At 44.1% G+C, this 15,143-nt stretch overlaps 1 protein-coding gene across 6 annotated transcripts in view; it reads right to left on the reverse strand.

The window, feature by feature from the left end:
- Window positions 1-4,364, reverse strand: part of cacna1ba (calcium channel, voltage-dependent, N type, alpha 1B subunit, a) — a 158,870-nt gene extending 154,506 nt beyond the window's left edge. For all 6 annotated transcript variants that reach the window (XM_072664581.1, XM_072664583.1, XM_072664580.1 and 3 more), the window contains exon 1: window positions 3,201-4,364. In XM_072664581.1, the coding sequence (XP_072520682.1) occupies window positions 3,201-3,466 (266 nt within the window). In that variant the 5' untranslated portion in view covers window positions 3,467-4,364. The remainder of the gene's footprint in view (window positions 1-3,200) is intronic.
- Between the last annotated feature and the right edge of the window lie 10,779 nt (window positions 4,365-15,143).

Below are 15,143 nucleotides of genomic sequence, written 5' to 3' on the forward strand. Positions count from 1 at the left end.
TGGTGGAACTGCATAAACTTCCTATGTTGTTGCGAGTGCCCCCTAAAAAAATGAACTGGATGGACTTTATTTAAGTGTGCATGAGCCCGATATGCTCAACACAGTTTTGTCTTTCAGTTTTTTTACTTATGGCAAAAACTGCTTGGATATATTTTATTCATGTGAGCATATTTGATTCAAGTCAATTCAATGCATCATTCTTTTTTCAGTGCAGACTAATGGGAGATAATTGCGTTTTGATCGAGTTTCTTGAGAGTGAGCGAGAGCACTACAGGAATCAACCTACTCGCGCTCGTGTGGAGAGCCACCCACGCTGAAAAGTCTGCCATGTTTGGTTTACTGGGCAATCCCCACTTCCTCGCTGCTTTTGCCATCGCGCGCCTCTAGCGAGCTGAATGCGTGTGGGTGGTTTCAGCACCTTGGAGAGCACACAGATCTTCAGCAGCCTTACTGCTGCTGCACTGGAAACCGATTCCGATGGAAGGCACAAGATTATAAAAGACATGATTATGAGAAACTTCTTCCAAAATCTGAAATGCAAGTAAACGTAAAGGTGAAACGTCTGAAATGTACAGAAGTGTTGCTGTACGCTTTAAACTACTGCACAGAACACACTGTGCAAACTGGTGAGCTCTCCCTAAATGGCCTTAATGGGCAGGAAAAGTAGTACCAATATCTTCATGCAATGAATAGCTGCGTTTTAGACCCTTATTACTGCAATTCCCACGAGCGAGTCTGCGCACTAATTTGGGTCGGCCTAATGCAAGAAGTGTTTTGGTTGCTAGGAGCGACCGGGAGGCTCGGCTGATTCCACAGGATCAATACTGCACTGGCTCTGGAGTGGAAAGGCGCCCAGAACACACAGAACGCCCAGTGTAGGAAAGGAGACAGAGCCTACAGAGAGACAAAACTTGTTACACTGAAGCACATGAGTGTGTGTATATGCACTACAGCCAGTGCTCGATATGTGAGATTTATGTTTTGGGCTACTGCACCCTTCTGCTACCCCCTTCTGCCAACTGTATTCTACTACCCTTATTATACTAGCTCATTTCTGAGCTCTTCGGATAATCTACTTCTTGAATTCTGACCAAGCCTATTCTTTTGTCCTCATCCTCTTCCTCGTCTCAAGCTCTCTACCCTGTTCTGTCCCATTCTGCTACATTTACTCTTCAATCCCAATCCAATATTAACAACACCTCTCTAATAAGCACTATTTTTCTGCTACCCTGTTCTACATTCTCTGTCGAACTACCCCTTTCTACCCCATCCCCAACACAACTCTACCTATTTTCCTTCTACCTTCTCTACTACCACTGCTGAATTTTTATAATGTTACCCTGTGGCCTCTGCTACCTCATTCTAACGCCCAACCCTAGCAACCCATATGCTGCTTCTTTCTGCTTCTCATTCTGCTTCTACTGCTATACCCCCTTATTCTACTACAGGTATTCGACTTGCCTCATTCTACCATTCTGCCCCCTTATACCATACTACTTTCACTTTCATCCTACTACACCTATTCTACTCCCACTTTTCCACTCCCCTCATTTTACTAAACCTGTTCTACCTCCCTGTTTTACTCCCACTGTTCTACTCCCTTAAATCAGCCCCCTAATCTACTCCCACTATTCTACTCCTCTTTCTCCAATTCATACTTTCCTCATTTCACTCCTATATTTTCCTACACCTGTTCACTGTATTACCCCATTCTACTCACCTCGCCCTACTACCCTGATTCTACTTCCAGTGTTCTAATCCCCTCGTTCTAAAAACCCTATTTTACTCCCATCATTGTACTACTCCATTCTACACCTATTTTTTTAACTCCCTTCATTCTACCTCCTGATTTTACTCTCACATTTCTACTCCCCTCATTGTATTACCCCATTCTACCTCCCCATTTTACTCCCCTCATTGTATTACCCCATTCTACCTCCTAATTTTACTCTCACTTTTCTTCTCCCCTCATTCTACTACAATCCCTGTTCACCTCCTTATTTTACTCTCATTTTCCTACTCCCCTCATCCTACTACCCCATTCTACTTGACCTTTCCTTATCCTCTTATTCTACTCCCCTCATTCTACCACCACAATCTACTACCCCATTCTATTGCACTCATTCTACTAACTCAATTCTACCACCCCTTCTAATCCCCTCATTGTGCTACCCCATTCTACACACACACACACACACACACTATCAGTCTCTTCATTCTTTTACATTTATTCTACTTCTACTTTTCTACCCCCTTCATTTTACTCCTACTAATCTACTTATCTACTCCCATCGTCCTACCACCCCATTCTACTCCCCATAACTCTATTCTGTTCCCACTGTCCTATTAATCTTATTCCACTTCCCAATTTCTGTCCCCCTTTCCCCTCCCCTCACTGTACTACCCCATTCTACTCCCACTGTTCCACTCTCCTCATTCTTCCACCCCTGTTCCATTCCTACTACTATCTACTGCCCTCTTCCTACTCCCCCTGTCTACCCCCCCCCCTTTCTACTCCTACTGTTCTACTAACCATATTCCACTGCCTCATTTCTATCACACGTCTCTACCACCTCTGTACTACCCCCCCCCCCATAACTCTATTCTGTTCCCACTGTCCTATTAATCTTATTCCACTTCCCAATTTCTGTCCCCCTTTCCCCTCCCCTCACTGTACTACCCCATTCTACTCCCACTGTTCCACTCTCCTCATTCTTCCACCCCTGTTCCATTCCTACTACTATCTACTGCCCTCTTCCTACTCCCCCTGTCTACCCCCCCCCCTTTCTACTCCTACTGTTCTACTAACCATATTCCACTGCCTCATTTCTATCACACGTCTCTACCACCTCTGTACTACCCCCCCCCCCCCCCCCTCCCTCATTCTACTCCCCCTATCCTGCTCGCGCCTTCTGTTGCTGTTTGTTTAGAGCGCGTGAGCCAACACCCCGGTTAGAGCCTGTTGGTGTCCCTACCGCTGCTTACGTGTCTTCTCTACGCTTACCTCCAAACTAAACACACCTTCACCCAAACTACCACCTTCAACACGACCACCTTCAACTCCAGCCCCCTAAAGCAGAACTGCAGAAGCTGTATAAACTGGGAAAGTCCGGGCGTCGATTCATAGAAAGACGATGTGCTTTGTCATACAGTCACCTGTATACGTGCTGCCTGAGAGACGGCGCGTGCGTAAAGGATATGGCCACTCGGTAATTTTCTTTGCATACTTCCGAATCACGTTATCCTCGCTGAAGATGAAGAGAGAGCGGTTAACGGTGAGGCAGTTCTGTTTGACGGGTATGGGGTTGTATATGGCCATTGTTCGGGCTCTCTGGGCCATTGTCTGCTTGTACATCCGCTGGGCGCACGGGGGGCCTGGCTGCCGGCTCGCGCCTCTCCCCGGACCCGAAGACGGAGAGCCTGTCCCTCCATAGCGGGCCGGCAGGTCGTCTTCGAAGCGGGCCATTGTGGAAACGCACGGATTGGAGCACGGATATCAGGCTGGACAGGAGACAGGGCAGGGAGAAGAAGCATCACAACGCGCGAGGCGCTCCCGGCCACGAGGCTTCATCCGTACGGAGCTCGCATCCCATACAGCAAGCAAGCAGCAGAGCGCGCGAGGAATCTGTTTTGCAGCAAATCTTAAACGATCCCAGCCAGAAAACGCTCAAAGCACATGTTCTCAGAGGTTCTCAGATGTTCTCAGTCACCTCCATTCAAGCAGTGTCATCCAGCCTGAAGTTTACCTGCCCATGTTACACAATCCTCCCCACAGAGAGAAACAACGCCTCGCGCAAAGTGGCCAAAAAGCATGCAGCGATGCCTGCTCTGCAGCTCAGTATCTGAGTCAATGTTCTTCACCCCCTCTAAGATCCTGTTGCGGATGATTTTAGGGTGGAGGTGGGTTTTCTTGGTGGGTGTGGGGGGTGTGGGTTTCTTCACCTCCAGGTCCTCCGTCTTTTATCTTCCTTCTGAAAGACAGCAACGCCGCCGCGCCATCGTTAAAGCCTGCACGAGCTGAGTCGTACAATAAAACACAAACACACGCACGCACGCAGAGGAGGAGGAAAGCAAGCGAGGTTGGCACTTCGTGCAGGCAATCCGCTGGCGATGGGAGCGCGAGCCCGTCTCATGCAGCAGCAGCCGCTGCTCCTTCCGAACCGGCCCACGTCACGCGTCACGTGACGCCGAGGCCCCACCTGCCCCGTCCCAGTATCTATGGCACGAGGGGGCAAAAGGGAGTGAAACAGCGTCAGACCTCGGCTGATGCGCGAGACCGGCGCCGAACCGAGCCGCGTAGGCCATGGTGGCCGCTGGTGCATTGAAATGAGCAGCATGTGGCTTAAGCGCGAGCTCCTCTGCAGTGCTGATGTGAAATATTCATCAGTGCCAAAACGCAGCAGTGGAGGCGAAGGACTGAGCGATACCACCGGCGATACCACGATACTGAGCACCTGATACCAAGCCTGATTTCCCTTTTTCGATATTAACACTAATTAAAGCCTTCTAGGACTTAAAATAGAGGGTTCTCTGTGATGTCTGCACCCTTAGCAATAAGAGCTGCACATATAGTACTAAAAGGTGTTCTATGACAGCTCAGTGCCTGGGGGCTTTACACCCCTCTATCCCACTCCTGGCATTAGGTACGATACCTACAAGTCAAGATATTAACCATTTGTGACGGACAGAGCTGGAATTTGGCTTCTGCTTTTTATCCCATCTGTGCAGTGAAGCACACACAATGGACAGTGAGCACACATGCCCAGAGAGGTGGGCAGCCATTGCTGCGGCGCCCGCGGAGCAGAGACAATGAAGGGCCTAACAGCGGCAGCTTGCCGAGCCTGGGTATCGAACCCACAACACTGTCATCAATAGCTTATTGGCCGCAATAATTGCAACCTAAAGTGGCTGAACACATTTAATAGAATATGTATGTCCACAAACATTTGGACATATAGTGTATCAACCTACTAAGCCTTTAGCAGTTTAATTCTGCACATTCACAGCACAGGGCCAATAAGAATGGCATCATTTGCATATGTCAGTCTTAAAGGCACAGTAACCTGTTTAATTAGATATAAAGAGGTTGGGTCATTTCAAATGAATCACAAACTTGACCCGGGCCCTTTAAAGTGTTACCTGCCTCTGCATCAGAAAATTACAGCACATTTTGTACAAAATACACAAGAGCTCATTTGCTAGGTCAGAGCATGGCATCAGCATATGATGATTTGGGAGGAGACTGAAGAGACTTCTAGCTTCTGCTTGTGGTAGCAGTAGCAGTGTGTCTCCCCTCTGATAAGTGGAGTTAGGAATGAGAGATCTGACAGCGTTAAAGGGGGTGACAAGGTGGTGGAGGGACCAGACAGAAAGGCTACAGTGACTCAGATGACCACACGTCCAATCTTGAGGAGGATAAGCTACAACAGCAAAAGACCATATCAGGTGCCACTTTCTGCCAAGAACAGAAAGCTGAGGCTGCACTGGATGCAGGCTCCCCAAAACTGGACAGTTGTAGCCTGGTCTGATGAATCTTAATTTCTGGGCAGATGGTAGGGTCAGAATTTGGCACCAACATCATGAATCCATGTATCAGCAGTTCAGGGTGATGGAGGTGGTGTAATGGTGTGGGGAGTGTTTTTTTGGCACACTTCCCATCAATCACTTGACTTACCAATCAATCATGGCTTGTATGCCTCAGCCTATTTGAGTATTGTTGTTGACCATGTGCAACCCTTCACGAGCACAGTTCACCCATCTTCTAACAGATACTACCAGAATTATCATGAGTTCAGTGTTCTTCAGTGTTCTTCAGTGGCCTTCCCAGGCACCCAACACTTTTGGGATGTGAGTCTCAAATGAATGTTTGCAACATCTAAAGGAATCCATAGCAGGAAGAACTCTGAGAACCTCCACAGTTTTTGTACAGTCTTCCTAATAAAGTGCTTGGCCAGTGCATATATTAGTGTGTGTGAAGGTAGGGAAAGGTCAGTCATTCAAATGTTTTCATTAGAGCTGGTGAATGTGCAATGGGCCTGTCGTCATTGTTCCAGGTTATTTTGCACCTTTCTGAAGCGGCACAATAGAGGGCCTGAAGCAGTCGGGGGCAGCACACTGAGCCAAGCATTGATTGAAAGTGTCTAAACACAGCAGCAGCAAGTTTTAATGGTACACTGAGTCTTCTGTAGGACCTCATGTTTCTTGATGAGGAGTGGAACAATGTGTTTGGTGGAACTGCAACCGTATCCGTAGGAAGGCTTTTACAATACATGTCTAAATACACACCCCTGTTGATTCCATTTACACCACTCCATCCTTCTACTATATGATGTCCCCAGATGAGAGAACTCCAGATCATGGAGGGCTTCAAGTTTACGATCTCCTTTCTCTTCATAAGCAGGCAGTTAGGCAGGTGCGCCACCCAGAGATGCAAAATGACATGAAAAGATTAGCGATTTTGAGTTTACCTTACCAATTTCTACATTTTAGTAAAGTCTGCACATCAGTGTCAAGGAGCACGATTTCAGCCGCCTACTCTTTTTGGAGATCACTGTCGAAAGCCTCAGGTCGAAGGTAAATTTCAGTTTGCTGGGCGCTGCCTCGGTTGCTGTGTGAACTGCTGAAAGACGCAATCTGACAGCTCGCTGAACAATTGCCAAAGCCTCGGAAGCTCCCACAAACAGCTTGCAGGTTTAATATCTGACCCTGTCTGGGACTTTAAATCCGGTACTGTAAAAAGTGCTGTGACTGGACATTAGTCCAGTAACTAGTTACAGCCAATAAGAGCACAAGACACAGGGTAAGGAGAAAGCTTAGCTGTGTAGTTGTGTAGTCTGCATAACCACAACCCCTAAAAGACTCCTGATTACGATTAAGTTCTGTAAAAGTTGTGTAGTGTGAACCTGTCATAACATGTAAACAGGGGTAACTGGGATTTTATGGGATAGACTGCAAGACAAATGAATTGGGGATCCCTTATGAAAATGACACTCTAGTTAAAAAGACTAAGAATAATTTTCTGGTTTAAATATAACTCTCTAAACCAGCTGATCTCTACGCATACCATTCCATCCCCTAGCATCAAGCGTTACCCTAAGGCTCTTTGATGCTCATGGAGGCCCCACCCCACAACTTACTGGACTTAGAGCATCTGCAGTAAATGTCTTGGTGCCAGATACCACAGGACGCCTTCAGAGGTCTTGTGGAGTCCATGCCTCGAATGGTCTCGGTCTTGTGTATATACACCCTCTTCTATGATGCGGCCAAAAGTGTCTTCCCTGTAGCCGGGCAGTTAACCATCAGCACGTATCTGAGGAACTCATTTGTTAAGATCATGTAGTAAAAGCCAGACTTCAGCATAACCATGGTTATTTCCAAGCTGCTCCATTTCACCAACCAGTAGTCGCTACTCTGCAGGAATGTATGTGCCAGCCAAAGCAGATCTAATTGGAGCTGAGGAGTTAAATATGAATAGGTTTAATTTGAATAATGTATACATGCGCGCTGTGTTGCATGTGTAGCATGACGGGTGAACTGAACTGGAGACTTCAGTCTTGATACCATATTTGCGCACAATGGGCCTCACCAATATCTTTACAAATGTTCCTAAATTTGTTCTTGAGAAAAATCCTACCAAAACATCTATGTCAGATTTATCATGTGTTCTTAAACTGCAGAATTGATCCCATTGCCCTTAGAATTGATCCCATTGATCCCATAGCCCCCATGCCCTCTGAACAAATCCCAATTAGGAAAGCACTGAACCTTGATGAATGCCCGAATCTTTGCGAAAACTGCGTGGGGGGATCTGCTTAGGAATGGTTTGTGAAACACCCACTAAAGAAAACATATACATAATAGGCCATTATCTGAACATCTCTCCATAGCTGTCTGAAAATGTGTCCACTAGCTGTCTGAAAATTCACTATACAGTGCACTACTTTGGTATTCTGCTACTGTATAGTGGTGTCCAAAAACATCACAACAACACAATCCCACAGTGCACTGTAATATATTGTGTACAAACAATGCTAAAAACGGACTAAACAGACATGGAATACCTATAGTTCATTACGTTGTTTGCAGATTCACATTGCAGCTTCACTGAGGAAGAACACAGGGACCAGTATTGCTAGATTTTGCAACACTGACATCAGGGCCCTTTTCAGGAATTTGAAAGACCACTGTGTCTCGCACAAGTCTCGCTGCTGAAGTATTAAGACCGTGATGTGCCTACAGTCGCTGGGGAGATTTGACTCCTACATGTACTGGTTCAACTGGCAGAGTGTGTGTAGTTTTACAGCATACATACAGAGGGAATGAGCAGTGATAATGCTTTGCTTATAAAGGCAAGCTAGTTTGTATATGTATGCATAGTTATAACTTTCATTGCTGGCATGTTTACTTTTCTGATGGCATAGGGTCATGTGTCCTATCATAGAAAATGCATTAAAAACATACCATAACCAAATCTATCAACTATTTAATTAAATGCCATTAAAATATCCTACTTAATGTATAATTGATTGGTACATGTTTAAGATATCAACAGCTTATTATTCGGCCAGGTTGGTTTGGTTTTCTGTTACTCAAATGCTGAACATCAACTGTTTACTTTTGGGTGGTTTTTCATGCATTTTGGTGGATTTTTGCTGGAACCACTGAAGCAATCTGGCACCGCAATGAGCTCACACACATAATGATAACTCTCAAAGTCTTAGCTGCTCACACACATCACTGATTAAATGTAGTAGATGCTGTAAAATGATCTTTAAAATGTTTTCCACTGCTTTAAAGGGCAATAATCTAATGTGTGCATCTGTATACTCCTCTTCATGGAGTTAAATAAACAGTGTGGTGACATGTTAAGAGTCCCTCTAAGAAACATGATCATCTAGTGGCACATAAAAGAGTTAATGGCTGCAGCATACTGTAGTCACTGTAGAGGCAGGGCTCAGGGTCGGGTTACTGCTCTGGCAGTGCTGGCTAAGTGAATGTGCTCAGTGCTGGATGCCTGAGCTGAGATCCGGACGGTGGGAGTTTGGACTGAGCTGTCCATGTGGCTGCAGCCCAAGACGGCCCCTGAGTGCCTGCACTTCGGAGAACCACACTGACAGTTGAAGCACTTCCTCTTGATCTCCCAGTTCTGATCTCCATGGTCAAAGCTGAGGAGAAGGGAACAACAGTAAGGGATTAGAAAGAGAATAGGAAACATAAAATATGACAAAGTAGTTCATGTGTTCTATTAAAATGTTCATAGAAAGTTTAAACATTTTTGACGGTGATTCATTACCAGTTGGAATTGGGAAAACCTCCTGGTCCAGCATCCCAGGCCCTCGTTCTTCAGTTGGTAACTTAAATAAAAGAAATACCACATAATAAATGTGACTGGTGACCAGGTGTTATGACCTAGTCTAGGTTAGGCCATAACAAAAAAAAAAACAGCTTGACCATAATGATTTATTAAGTCAAAACATAAAGGAGTGTATAAGAAAACAACAAATATCAAAACTAAAGTTTATCAAATAACTAAACCCAAATAACAAAAGAAAAAACAATACATATAGCAATTTAGTAAATTAGCAAACATACAATCAACAATAAACAAAATAAAATAACATAATTCTAGAGGCGAGGCGCTCCACCGCTTAACAAGCCTTCCCAGACCGAGCGTGATGCACCACTGAAACAGCAATCCACCACAGTCAGACCGCGCCTGGCTCTTAAAGGAAAGGACACCTGACACGCTGATTGGTTTACTGCATGTTACGCCCAAAAACACACCCATGATAAATTAAGAGACTTAGTACGTGCCTTTCGCACATTTCGAACCGCGCAAGGCGCACTTTTCCTGCTGTTACAAAAGCAAAGACAAGACCTGAACCAAGCTGCAGGGTGCACGGTTCACGACTCGCTAAAAGATCTTTAAATGTAACAACAACACCACATGAGCAGGAGCTAACATAAGAGTTTGAACACCACTCGAAACATTTATGTGTTCTTCAAGGATGTGCTAGCTAGCATTTTAGCTTGTGATTCATTATAATTATTCACAGAATATTGTTGTGATTAACACGATCAAAAATTTGAATAGACAAACACTGATTATTACTATTATTATTATACTGCCTTAATAAAAACACAAAAGAAAATGTGTGATCCATTACAGTTACAGTGAAAAAGTAAGTAATTAGATTACAGCTACATTTTTAAAATACAGTAATTACAAGCAGGATTACATTACAACCTATACAGATCTTTAGTGGGGTGTTTTTTTGTTTTTTTTTTAATAAACAACTAAACTAGTGTGTGTTTGTGAGATGTTGTCGTTTAAATATATCACACACGTGGCTAATGGACTGCTAACAGCACCCCCCTGTGGATAATCTTAAGATTGTGTGGCCATCCCATCACAGTATGCAATTGGCCTTTGACAGTCATGTGTGTTTACTGTGTGAAATTTTACTGATGAGCCATGTTGGGAGTATTATCAGTGAGCAGTTCGGTGAAAGTAGCAGAATCTAGCTCACTTTTGTTAGATTTGGGAGCCTAAACCAACTGTCCTGTTTACAGCATAAGTGTGTTAACCACATCCTTGAAGCCAAAGGACATTTAATGGATGCAGGACTTAACAGTTTAAGAGGACAGCCATGCCTAAAGCTCCTCCTCTTTCCAAACTAATATGCAATAGATTTCCATCTCCACCTTTCATGTACTGTAAAAAAGTTTTTCCATCCCACCATCTCACCATCTCTCTCGGTCCTGCCTCTCAGTCCTTCCGGTAGTGCCTGGCCCTTGTTGCTTATGTCAGAAGCCACCCAGAAATCTATGTTCTCTCCCCTGCCGCAGTCAAACAGTCTCTTTTCATGCCACAACCATACACTGAAGACATGGTCTGATCTTAAAACAAGGCTACTGTGCTTATATTAAACCTACTGAGTGCAATTCGTGACAATGAGCAGTCAGTATAATGAATGGATATCCATGCATACTTCTCTGTTGATGAGTTTACCAAAGCTCTGCTGTATAGCTCTGCTAGAGAAGAGAGGAACACGTGGGAAGCACAGATCCTGGTGCACGGAGAACACTTGCACAGGAAACAGATTGGTCTCACACAGGTGGTTCATAAACCTGCTGGCATTGTCCTAGAACTGGACAACGATGCTGTAGACCAACCTGAACATATACAAGCTAAATTCATCCACATAGAAGATATACACAGCTCATTTGAGGTTACCTACAGTGCACCCTGCTGGCCAGATTTATTCCAAAAGGTTCAACAGAGTTTAGAATTTCATTAGCACCACAGTCTGTGAAAATAACCTTCTTGTCCAGAGAGAACATGTACAAGCTGCTCTCCTTGACGTTTCATTCTCCATATGAAATTACAGTGTTTCACCAGCAAACCTGCACACACAGCGAAGCCACTGGGCAAATGTGTTGAACACAAGAGCATGAAATGTCTCATGGATGAATAATTAATATCAACTATTATGGTTCCATTTGCCTGCTGTATTTCACACTGCTATTATTTGCTTTTAACCTCTTATGTTCCATGACTTTTAATACACCCTAAGGATTGCTGATCGGTAAATACATGCAAAGCAATGCAAACTAGCTAAGTGACGAAAAAAGCCAGGAACCACTGGTGATTCTGCAGAGTTCTTCTAATGAATGCAATCATTTGCGGCCATTGCTGATGCACACACACAGCTAGTGTAGCACTGAGCTGCGGAGCATGAAATGATGCTGGAGCTCTGGAGCTCTGAAATGATAGTGCTGGGGAGTGGTGGAGGTGGAGTGGTGATCATCCAACATCCATCCAACATTCTCGTTGCTGAATGCAATCAAACCTCACAGCAAATCTAGCTCTTCCTGGACAATGGAGGCATTTACTCCAACAAAAGCAGGATGAACCCCTTTTTATTATGTTTCATTTTGGAGGAAACAATGCATGAGCAAGTGTCCCAATACTTTTGTCTATATAGTGTATGAAGGTTCAATGTTGCCTAATGAGACAAATGAGACAAATGACAAAAAGGACGCCCTTCTTGAACACAGTAGAGAGAGGACAGGTCAGGACAAGCGCTTCTGATGGGATATCAGGCCAGTGGCTTTCTGGAGAAGCACATGCAGATCTGGCCATAGATACAGTTGCTGGAGGAGCAATCATCCTTACATGTGCAGTGCTTATCAACAGACACAAGCAGAAGTCCAAGGAGGCAGGTTATACAATGAACCCAGAATTAGTACAGGTTTCCAACCATGATCCTGGAATACCACCTGACCAGAAGCTCTAAGAGCCTGGTTACACCTGGTGTTAGGGATGTTTTTGGGGATCGGATCGCATGAAAAGCCAGGTGTAAACACCCCCAAGACGCACTGTGATTGGATTAGGATCGGATAACTCAAACTACATTTGGAGCTGGTCAGAGATGGAGCTCGCCAACATTTAAGACAAATGTAAATGGAAGCGTTTTTTCTGTGATTGGATTCTGTCAAACTAACGGAAATACATCCATCAATAAAATGTTAACATAAGTAATCATTTCTGTGGATTTAGGCTTCTCTCTCTCTCTCTTGCTCAATCTCTCTCTCCCCCTCTCTCTTTCTCTTGTGTGTGTGTGTGATATTGGTAGATAAGAGTATTACAGAGTTTAAATGTCTGTTCTGTTCGCAGTCTCAGTTTTCAGTCTCAGTTCGCAGGACAGTTTTGATGAGAAACTGCTGTTTACAGGAAGTAATAGGGAAGTGATCTATGTGTTGGTGGGCTTTTAACACAGGGAAGTCAGATCAGATCTCATCTGATCACACTGGTGACGCATTTTACTGTGTTTTAGTGTAAACAGAATCTGGTCAAAGTAGAAACCAGATGCTATCCAGATTCTAAATGCAAGGTGTAAACAGGCCCTAATACACTCACTTCAGCACAGGGAATGGTTGACAATTAGCCCATTACCTGAAACAGGTGTGTGTGGGGAGGGAGCATGGCTGGGTGTACTCTAGGACCAGCATGTTTCTGTCTGATGTTCTCACCTGTAGGCGTGTAATATCTTCATCTGTGGTGACTTGAGTGTTGAGACTGGGCTCTGCTCTTGATCACAGCACAGGCAATGCAGTATTTGCAGTGTTAATAATAAAATGCTCCATAGACTGCAGATGAGATTCTCCTCTTGGTGATCTCTTCTTGGTCTTTGCCGGCATCAGTCAGAAGTCTATCATCCTTGTTTCTTAGTCCTCAAATGATATCTCTTCAAACTATGGATTCTGGGGTTCCACCATGGCTGATGAAAAAGGACAGACAGGTGACTAGTGCACTGTACCAGCGCAGGTGTACTGATGTCTGACATGTATACATCCTTGATTTAGCATCTTGATGGCAGGAGGAAAAGTGATGAAGTGACTTTCAGTGAGGTTTTATTATTGGGGCATGGATGCAGGAGCTTCAGTCACACAGGCTGCTCAACTGGCCAGTGTTTCAGGATGTAGAGCTGATCATAAAGCCCTTCGTGAGAAAAGGGAACAGATAACACATATCAAAACAAATCAAAGAAGCAGCTGGCAGCCTGAGAACAACAGACCGACTTGACCACCTCTAGGTCCAGTAGAAGCAGTAGAAAGCCCTGCCTGCAGATCCCTGCAGAAGAACTAAAAGGGAGTCTTCTGGAAAGAACGGGAGTCCAGTCCAGTCCAGGTCTGGAGCTTGGTCAGGCTCTGGTGGCTTCTGTCAATTGTTCACTGCTCTGTGGACACAAACATTAATGAACATTAATACGTAATGTGCAGAAAATAAACTATATAAATACTGTATAACGCTACTGTTGCCTTAGGCATGGTCAGGTTTGTGCTTTGTGATAATATCTTGCTATACAAGCAAATGAGTTGAACATGCAAAGAGAGAGCGTTTCTAGGGCAGAAGTGACACCTAGTGGCTTCATTATATACAGCCATAAGGGTTCTCAGTCCAAAATAGGTGAAATACTTGAGACCATTGCTCATTATCTGCTATGGGACACAAGTGTATTTTGTGAGGAAGGTGGTTGGAGAGGCAACAAAAAAGTCTGCAGTTGAAGATTTGTAGAACATGGTGGCAATTTGAAGCATTTTAGGGTCAGTGATTTTCCAGATTTACATAGATTGTGAACAAAGAGGGGTGTACAGAATGTAAAGACTACACAAGGGTTAAATGAAAGCCTCCCCAAGATTAATTTCCAATACAGGTCTTATATCAAAGTCGTACAAAAAAAAGGTTATGCTGTCATTAATTACTGAAAATATCTGTTTCTTCAGTCTACATCCACAAAGGCTTTTATTTTATATCTGTTAAATGATATTGAGAAAGTATCTCAGAAGAATAAGACAATATCCAGAAATAATAAGAGTATCTCAAAATAATGACTTAGTATCCAAAAATAATGTCACAGCAATTCACTTAATAAACATCATTAAAATAATGAGAAATCATCTCAAGATTTTGAGAAATGAGACAGAATGTCAAAATAAGAGCATCTCAAAATGATGACTTAGTATCCCAAAATATTGTCAGAGCAATTCACTTAATAGTGATAATGTACGTCTTTATCCTCACTGTTCAGTCATTGAGATTCCCACATAGTGACTGGAACTGCAGCACTCCGCAACACTTCTTACCACTTCTTAGATGACAGTGGAGGTCCAACTTGCTCAAGCCAATCCACCTCACTGCTGCAATGAAAGTCAGCTTTAAGTGTTGGTAAAAGTAGGTGACTGGGGTTCTTACGTCGGTGAGGCAACACCAGCAACTCAATGATCTTCTGGGACAGGTTTGGCCAGACACTGGGCCACCATTCCTGAGAATAGCCATATAGCAGGTTCTCTGCCCCCAGAAAGCCACATCAGTGACAGTGTCTCAGTTACAACTGTTGGGAGTCCTGCTAATAACCTCAGTGCAGTTTCAGTTTGAAGTCAAACAGAATGGAACAATGTTTTACCACGGCACATTAAGGTGTTAGATATTGGCCAACATTTAATAGAATCATCCTCGGAGCTCCCTCAGAAGGTTGCCGGGGGATTGATACCAGCTGATGAAGGATGGTGCATGAGGTGAAATGAGCACTATCCTAGTCATTCAGTCATTCATTTGCTGGAACTGCACAAAAGCCAAA

The sequence above is a fragment of the Salminus brasiliensis genome, chromosome 20 (assembly GCF_030463535.1).
Source record: "Salminus brasiliensis chromosome 20, fSalBra1.hap2, whole genome shotgun sequence".
Classification (NCBI taxonomy): domain Eukaryota; kingdom Metazoa; phylum Chordata; class Actinopteri; order Characiformes; family Bryconidae; genus Salminus; species Salminus brasiliensis.